Source organism: Tachysurus vachellii, chromosome 19 (genome assembly GCF_030014155.1).
Source record: "Tachysurus vachellii isolate PV-2020 chromosome 19, HZAU_Pvac_v1, whole genome shotgun sequence".
In the NCBI taxonomy this organism is placed as follows: domain Eukaryota; kingdom Metazoa; phylum Chordata; class Actinopteri; order Siluriformes; family Bagridae; genus Tachysurus; species Tachysurus vachellii.
Genome location: NC_083478.1, coordinates 12,433,144 through 12,442,624, shown reverse-complemented (window position 1 = coordinate 12,442,624; position 9,481 = coordinate 12,433,144). Strand labels below are relative to the sequence as shown.

Sequence of the window (9,481 nt, the reverse complement as noted above, 5' to 3'; positions counted from 1 at the left end):
CAGAAAGTCTGTGAATCTTCATGTGATTGTTTCCATACCTGCCCTGGAGAAACTGGACTACAGAAACATAGCTTTAGATCATCAGAGTGACCAAGTGTTTAGTAACCGTCCTCTTCCACATTTCGTATTTTCTATTCTTCAAACCTAATGTGACTTCTAGCGATCACTTCCATTTGGTGTTGTACAGTGGTGATTCATTTTTGGGAAAATTGTTTGTTAGATTTCTTTGAAGGGATGTATTAGATCAGTGGTTAAGGTATTGGACTGCTGATCGGAAGGTCATGGGTTTGATCCCCAGGTCTGCCAAGCTGCCACCACTAGGCCCCTGAGCAAGGCCCTTAACCCTCAGTTGTATAAATTGAGATAAAAATGTAAGTCACTCTGGATAAGGGTGTCAGCTAAATGCCATAAATCATTCAGATAGCTTTAACAATGAACAGATTTTAGCTTGGTTTCTTTGATAGCTTTACAACTGCAATCTTCACAAACAGTTCTGCACTCTGCAAAGCCTCCATCAGTGAACAGTTGATTAGAATGAATTTTTTGGTTACATAATTGCAATTTCTGACCATATTGCACACAGTTATAGAAAGGAATTATTTATCCAGTGTCATCCAGATGAGGATGGGTTCCTTCCTCATAGCGTCCCAAGAAGATTTTCCTTGTCGCCGTTGTCTCTGTCTTGCTCATTATGGATAAACATCTGTAAAGCTGACTTGAGACAATGCCCATTGCTAAAAGTACTAAAAAACATAAAATGCTGGTATGTCAGTAGAATAGCTAAAGTAAGTGACAAAGCATGTGTTTTGGGGAGCATATGTACATCAGCTAGATGCAAATGATATGTCATTGGTGCGCATGAGATTTTAGTGACACAGGGTATACATGTTGCACACCAGAGACTGCTGTTGACCCTGGAGCTCACAATGTGAGGCCTACATGGGTGGAGCTAATGGGGAGCTCCTCTCAGGAGACACAATGCTGCTAAAAAGCACTTCAACTGGGAAATGATGGAGCTCAACAAACACACAGTTAGAACAACAACCTACCAAAAAATAGGATCCATAAATAAATTGCTGACCTTGGTAACAGTGAGAGTCCTGTCTAGTAATTACCTTCTCTAGCACTATTTTCTCCTGTATAATCCCCCTTCAGCTAAATTCACAGAGCTGACTGCACTGTTGTTTTTGACATAAAACCGTTGAAATACAAAAAAGAATGAAAGGAATTCTCTAGTTTGGGAAAAACGTAATCTGTTCTTGATTTTGTTGATATTAAAAAATATCAACATTTCAATTGAAAAGTTGTTAATTCTATAAATTATCATTTAAAATTAATCTATATACCTGTTTCATTGTAGTGAATTCTATACTTATTTTTTATTGTAATTCCTTGCAGTTACATATTTATTTTATTTGGATTCTATTCTAGAAAATTGAATTGTATGTCACTTTCACAACCAAACCTGGTATGACGTAGTTAAATTCTTTGTCAACTGTCCATGACATTATGATAGAATTAATATAGACTAAGTATAGAATTACAATAAGAATAAAATAGAATTTAACAACATGGGGTTGGGTGTTAAATAAAAGTCTACATACTCTACCCAGTTAAATTCTATTACATTGTAATTCTATTCTAGTCTATATTTATTATGATTTTTTTTTAATAATGAGTTGAGAAAGCATTTCACTACGACATACTGTGTGTTTGAATAAGACTACATATATAATATAAATAAAGAAACAAAGCATTCTCTGAAGTGACTTCCAAACTACTTGTACACAGCAGTACCATATGACCAAAAATAAATAAATAAATAAGTAGTGTCATCTCTGACAGAAAGAATATTGTAAATTTATAGCTTAGTTTACAAACACATTGACGCAGGGAGTAGCATTGCAGCCTCATGCCTTCAGGGTCCCCAGTTTTTTTTCTTGAGCTCAGGTTAGCATCTGTCGAGGACTGTCTGTTCTCACCATATATGTGTGGGTTTCCTTTGGTTTTACCACTTTCCTCCACCTCCCACAAACTGATCAATAGGTTGACTGGCAATTTTGAATTCCCACTATGTTTAAATACATATGTTTAAATACAGTGTCCAGTATTCCTGAGATTCATTACAATTCTGACCTGCAGCTCCAATTTAACTGCCTCTTTCTCATCACAACCAGGATAAAGTGGTTACTGAAAATAAATCAGTTAATGAAAATGAAACAGCTGACCATCTAACAGACTTCTATTTTAAGTGAAATTAATAATTGAAATTATTGTTCATGGTAATGTAAAGTATTCATTTAAGGGGTAAATATTTCATAACATTACATGTTTTCTGGTTGTCACCTTTCAGGAACATAAATCAAATGGCATGGATTTACCTTAAGAATGAATTTTTCCCATCTATCATTCTTAACCCTTCAAAACTGCACACTATGCCACTCAGGGGCTTGTTCAGTCCATGTCATTTTGAGACTGGCCTATACAAACCCAAAAAAAACGGAACCGGATCCTCTTAATCTCCAAGCACTTATCACACCCCACACTGCACTATGCTCTCTCAGATCCTCCAACACCTGGACGGACCTCTCAGGGTACAAGGCAGACATGCATCAAGACTCTTCCCTGTTCTAGCACCTAGCTGGTGGGGTGACCTTCCCCTAGATGTCCAGACAGCTGAGTCTCTGACTGTCATCAGATGACATCTAGCTCTTCCTGAAATACTTAAACTAGCACTTTTAGCAGCTTTTCCTGATGTATTATGTCTCAATAGAGGTTTTAAACTGAACTGCTAGTATTTTTATTGTGTTACAGAGTGAACCAGTATCAGGATGCACTTCTATAAAATGCTCTTGATAAGGGAATCTGCCAAAAGATATAAATGTAAATTTAAATGTAAATGTAATTTCCAATACAAGCTTGAAAAACTCAAATATAAATATAAAGACAAGAACACATTTAGACACATCAGTTTGAAATCCACCATGTTTGTCTTCAACACCTTGTGCTATTCAAACCAAAAGTCCCAACAGTGAGCAGCCAACTGTCAACAACAGTCACACAAGCAAGAGTAGAACCTATGGGAAAAGAAAAACACAACCTCCTTTACTTTTCTTTTTTCAACAGGCTGTTGACAACCATTTTACTAAATATTTTCCAACTACATTTTAGTCATAATGTATCATCATCAATGGTTCATGTTTAACCCGTGTTTTTTTCTTCATAAATACTTTTTTCTGTCTTTTACCTTTACAGATAAACAATGCAGTATGATCAAAGACCAGCTGAACATACAGACAACCCAAAAGACATTCATACCTACACAGTGATACCATTCCAATATATTGTATACATATAAGAAAAAGATTATATGTATACATTAATATACCATAAAAAGTTTTTTTTTCAATCATCGCCACAAAGTTACAAAAAAATAAATCTACTCGATCAATAAATAAATCAATGATGATTCAACTGGCTAATCTCACCATTCACATAAGCAATATAATACACAACTGGTACTATTTTCAAGTGACTAACAATCATGGAATTTAGTCCAGTGCAGCTCCCAGGGCAGTCCTGGACAGAGATTGGTCAGGTCTTCTATTATTTGACATGTGTCACCTGAAATATCCTACTTACATTTATCATCATCACATCCATGCACATCATCATCAAAACATCTATGGACAGGAATCACCCTGCTTATCATATCAGTACTTATGGCTGGCATTGTGGTATTATTCTTGAATATCATTCTCATTTACAGTCCAGACTTCACTGATCTTTTTGACTTTTAGCATCTAGCATCACTCATATTCCATTTGTATTTTCTGAAATACAAGACTTTAGAATAGATGGTCATTTCCAGGCATAGCCAGTGCCCCATGTTCCATGCACACACATGCCTTAGAGCACCAATGGTATTGTGGGAATCCCCCAGCATTGACCTTCTCTTTGTTGCTTCTCTACACAGAGATGCAGAGTCACAGGTGAAGTCCCCTGATGACAGAAAGTTAGGAATTGCAACTACACAGTAGTCTCATACTCCATCATCTCTTTTGGACTGCCCAGGCTGCGGTACTGGATCCGGGGTGTCATTGGAGATGTGTTTTCCAGCACCAAAATGGTTTTTCTCAACCGGCGGTCGATGAAGTGTGCGTCCCAGGCTGGATAGTTCTTCCTGGGTAGGTCAATGCGGATAACAGGACCCTCAGTTTTTGGTGTTCGGGGGGAAGGTGCAGGAGCCACGCTGATAGACCTCACCTGAAAAACAGGCAGGCAACTCTCCTTGTCCCCTGGCTCCCGTTCCCCATCCTTAGTCCTCTGCAAAGTTCTTGGGGGACTTGTGACAACATCTGGTTGGGGCAGAGGTGTCCCCAGGTCCCCCACACTTCCGAGCCCTATTGCACCCATTCCGTCCTCCATGCAGCTCCACTGTGGCCCCAGGACTGGGCCATCAGGATGGAGCAGGCAGTAATAGACAAACATAAAAAAGGTTCCCAAGGCATAGCTGCATACTACCACACACACAATGATAAGGGCATAGAAGTCTGAGGTGTGTGGGCCCCTGTATGCATACCAGGTGGCGGTGAGTGCCGCATTCTCCAGAAAAATCACACAGTAGTATGTGGCCAGGCGGCATTGCGATGGACCCTCCTTGACATTGAACCAGCAGAAGATGTAGATGATGCCCACAACCATGTTGTAGATGATCTCCTCCCACTTGGACATACAAAAGTCTGTCTCACCCTGGATGATCCAGAAGGTCATGGCACACCAGTGAGCCACAACAAAGATGCCAAAGTAGAGCTGGAAGACTGAGGCAAAGAGTGCAAAGGCGATTGTACGTGCACCAATGGTGAAAAGATGCCACAGCATCTGCACAATAACTGCCTTGTAGGACATGGGTAGCTTGTCATCTCTGGAGTCACGAAGGACCTTCTGGTAGGAGGCAATCATCCAGGCCAAGGAGACCAAAGACGCAGAGGTGGAGAGACCTGTTCAAAGAAAAGTGACGACACAGTGACTATGAAACATTGAATACATGGAGCTTTAATGATATGGTTTCATCCTTAAAAGATCATTTTGTGCCAAACTATTGCATGCTCTTTTCATTTAATTACAAATTCTATAGAAATTCAGCATGTTATCAGAGTGTTATTGCTTTTAAAAATCAGTTTATTCTAAGATGCTAAATATAAAACCTAATCAGAATCATTATGGAAAAATGAACGCTTTCCCATTCTCAGAACACCACCCCTCAATATTTAATTAGATCATATGTAATTCATTGCTAATTGGACATGCTATTGAATTATTAATGAAAGAACAATGAATAATTCATGCATTAAATTATGTCTCTCATTACTTGTGACTCATTCTTCATAAGAACAGCTACGAATCTTGGGACATTTCCTGTTCTTTGACGGTCTAAGCTTATATTAGAATGTGAGATCCTGTGAGCTAGTCATGCTAAAAGTATTACAAATAAGTGAAAATCATTCATTAAAATGATATGACAGGCTCCTCATTTAACAGGAGGAAAGACCTATATAAGGAGCTAAAATCGTGATGTGTTTTTCAGTTTTGCTATCACTTGTTATGTTTCAGGAAAGCTGCATCACCTGCAACAAGTAGATGGTAGCTGTTTGGGATGATGCTTCCCAGAATTCTGTGTGTGTGTGTGTGTGTGTGTGTGTGTGTGCAGTGCTTTGACAGATCCTTAATTTTAGTTTACAGGTTGAAAAATTGCCTGTGTGTGTGTGTGTGTGTGTGTGTGAGAGAGAGAGAGAGAGAGAGAGAGAGAGAGAGAGAGAGAGAGAGAGAAAAAAGAAAGTAACCTCTAGGGCTTCCATAAAGGTGAAGGTATTATTGAGATCAGGTCTTTAGTCCATCTAGGCTGTTTGTTTGTTTACCTGTCAGGCCCCTGCTGATCTGCTGCTTTTCACCCCATGATATTGCCAGACACACAGAGCAACCAAGACAGCAAAGATTTTTCACTCCTTTTGCCCAAGGTGCTGAATGATAATGTGTCCCCTTCAAAGCCAAAGTCCAGTTATATATCCTCCCCGTCTGCCTCTCTGTCTCTCTGTCCTCCATCTCTCTCATTTGAGCAGCACCCCGATTAAAATTAAAAGAGATCTTAATTAGCAGTGAACTGATATCTTAATGTACTGTGTTCCCACTCTGCCGCTGGCTGTGGATGCTCTCTGTTCAAACTTGCACACTATGTTCCTGCTTCCTTCATGGAACATGGTGGACAATCTTAATTAAATCAAACTTCAGACACCACAATCACAAAGAACATCAAAGATTAGAGCATGGATTAGTTAAATGCAGAGCTGGCAACCTTCTGCGAGAAAACGGAACAGGACAATTGCTTTGGTTTCCTAAAAGTGGGTAACATCTGGTTGTGCATACTGATCTAGAAATTTAATTGGCAGGAAAGGGATTGTTTTTGGAGCTGAGCTCTAAGCTACTTCAAAAAGACAACTCTATCAGACAAACCCAACTGAAGCCAAAAGGATATTTTAATCTGGAAATTCTGTCTGCATTATTTAGATTAATGTCTATTCCTTTATTCATCTATAATAAAGAATTAGCGTGAGGGCTGTGGTCGATCCAGAGTCTCTCATGGGAACACATAAATTTGAATCTTGTATAATTTTCTTAAGCATTATTCATTGTAGTATTTCACACAAAAGGTAGATTCTATGGTACAATTATACTGTATAAAGACAAGACTAAAGATTACAGAATTAAATCTGATCTAGTCCTTAATAACTTAACCTAACGTCAAATCCATTTTATACATAGGAATCTAACAAGGATTAATAATTTCATTTAGAAATACAGATGTGTAATCCCTGTAGAAGCAATACTGCAATATATACCAATTTCAGCCAAGCCATAAATGGTAACATTTTCCCCCACTCCATGAGTAACAGCTAATTAATTAAACAAACGGATCATTCAGGTGACTAAAAGTATATACGGTATACTGATCAGCCATAACAATAAAACCACCTGCCTAATATTGTGTAGGTTTCCCTCGTGCTGCCGGAACAGCTTTGGCATGTCACGACATTGACTCTGCAAGTCCTCTGAAGGTGTGTTGTGGTGTCTGGCACCAAGACATTAGCAGCAGATCCTTTAAGTCCCTTGAGTTGCAAGGTGTAGACTCCATGGATCAGACTTTGTCCAGCACATGCCACAGATGCTCAGTCGGATTGAGATCTGGGGAATTTGGAGGTCAACACCTTGAACTCTTTGTCATGTTCTTTAAAGGCAGGGTCTCAGATTTTTGAGAAATGCTTCAAAAAACTGATTCGGGCCAAATAATAAAAAAATAAAAAACAAAATTCAAAACAAACGTGTAGCCAATGAGCAGAAAGGGGCGGGGCTTGTCAATATGCGTAAAAACAGGATAAAGGATGTTTTTAAAGGATAAAAACAAGGAAAGAAAGTGAAGAAAGGCTTACGATAAGGCAAGAAGTAGGACCCGTGTTAATATAGGATCAGCTTTCCAGCGCTGGAGAGAACTGAAGGAGCAGGAAGTTGGCGCATATTCACAGATTGGAGTTTCCCGAGTCAATAACTCCTGAGCTAAACGCTGTTACTACACAAATAACACCTCTTTTCTATCATAGTAATGTAGAGAGGCAGCTACAACCGCGTTTTGCTAGTAACAGCGTCAATAAGAGTCAATAAGCTCAGGAGTTATTGACTCTGGAATTTCAACTTTACTTAAGACGCCGAGGTTTTTCCTTTAGGTGAGTAACATTGGTTTTGGTTTGTTTCACAGAACTAATATATGCCGTCCTTTGCATGATTATGCTTGTGTGTCATTTTTGCTTGTTTGTTTATCTGCAATCGTATTGTTCTTCCCTTCAGCTATGATAAAGACTCATTTCTTTCCATTAGTTGCCTGGGTTCTTTTTCTAACTTCGCTCGGTGTTTCACTATGGGAATTGCTTTGGGCGTGACCAACTAAAGCTCTTATGACACCACGTCTGTCTTTGACAGACAGGTCGACCTGCGACCAGGCTCCGCCCTGCCTATATCAGACAGGTCGTCCCCTGTCTACGTCATTCACGCTTTCTTCCCGTGGGAGACTGCAGCAATATCTCTCAGCGCATCCCGACTTGCTGATCTCGCTTAACTGTTCAATAGACGTACCGTCATTGGATTCCGTCGCCGAACGCGACATCAGTAGAGGGATTGTGGTAAGTGACAACCCTAAATTTGGAATAGCGTCCGTGTCGTGGCGAGCTATTCTGTTCTCCTGCTGCGTATTCAGTTACAGCGGTAGGAAACATCTAATTTGCTTTGGTTTACGCGTCAAGGCGGACCTACCGAAGGTTTAATCCAACGTCTAACAGGCTAACGTGTTGTGACGAGTCTTTAGACTGCGCTATGTCGACAGCGATTACCCCCGCCAAAGGGCATGAGTCAAAGACTAAGGAGGCTGTATCCCGCCCTTGTCCATCAACATGTGGAGCTACCATCTCAGGCAGGGACCCTCATCCTATGTGCATAGTGTGTATGGGCCCCAAGCACGCTCAGACATCGCTAGCGGACCCGCAGACATGCGCTCACTGTGCGTCATTGCCGGTGAAAATCTTGGAAAGGAGGCCGAATGTGTCGGTAGCTAATCAGCAGGACCCTTGCCTGTCTGAAGCTGCCTCTGAGCTAGTAAGAGCTGTGCGGACATGATGGAAGCCGAATCCCTGGATATGCCTCCGCAGTTCGATGGCCTGCTCATGCAGGTGGATGGCGATCTGGGGGACGAGGACGCAGATGGCGATGCTAACTCTGACCTTCTCAATCTGGGCATGGACGACGAAGAGGAGGAAGACAATTCCCGCTTCCCAGTCCAACAGTCTAGACCACCTAGCACGACCGATTCGGTCCCCCCTGCTGACAGCAGCCTGCACGAGGTGTGCAAACGGGCCGCGGCAAAGCTGGGCCTAGCCTGGCCAGCCGCCAAAGCTGCCGTGAGAGACCTTTACGATGGGAAAAAGCTGCCGCCGACCCACTCGGCAGCGAGACAGCTCCTGCCTGCCGTTCCTGCGTGTATGAAGGAGATGTCTCGATATTGGTCTAGCCCCTTTAAGAGCAAGCTCCCCACCAAGGGACACTCGATGATGGAGATTCAAGGGAAGGAGGAGCTGGGGTTGGCTGGACCCCCAGCAGTGGAGCCTTCAGTGGCTTATCACCTCCATCCGAATCGACAATCTGTTTCCTCCTCATCGCAGTTTTCACTGCTGAGTAAGACAGACTGTTTGACCGCCGCGACCTTTCAGAGGATGTACAAATACTGCACGTGGGGCAGTCCGTATGCTCGCTGAATGCTGTGACTTTACTGTCAGCATATCAAGCGGATATTTTGGAGGAGATGGGGCGGCAGTTGGACTCAGGTGTACCAAACCCGGCACTCTGGGACGAAATCTGTGTCGTGAACGACCTGATTTTGCGC

At 41.4% G+C, this 9,481-nt stretch overlaps 1 protein-coding gene across 1 annotated transcript in view; it reads right to left on the bottom strand.

The window, feature by feature from the left end:
* Positions 1–3,116: 3,116 nt before the first annotated feature.
* Positions 3,117–9,481, bottom strand: part of xkr7b (XK, Kell blood group complex subunit-related family, member 7b) — a 67,790-nt gene continuing 61,425 nt past the window's right edge. The window contains exon 3 of the mRNA XM_060894807.1: positions 3,117–5,000. Coding sequence (XP_060750790.1) covers positions 4,030–5,000 — 971 coding nt within the window. The 3' untranslated portion in view covers positions 3,117–4,029. The remainder of the gene's footprint in view (positions 5,001–9,481) is intronic.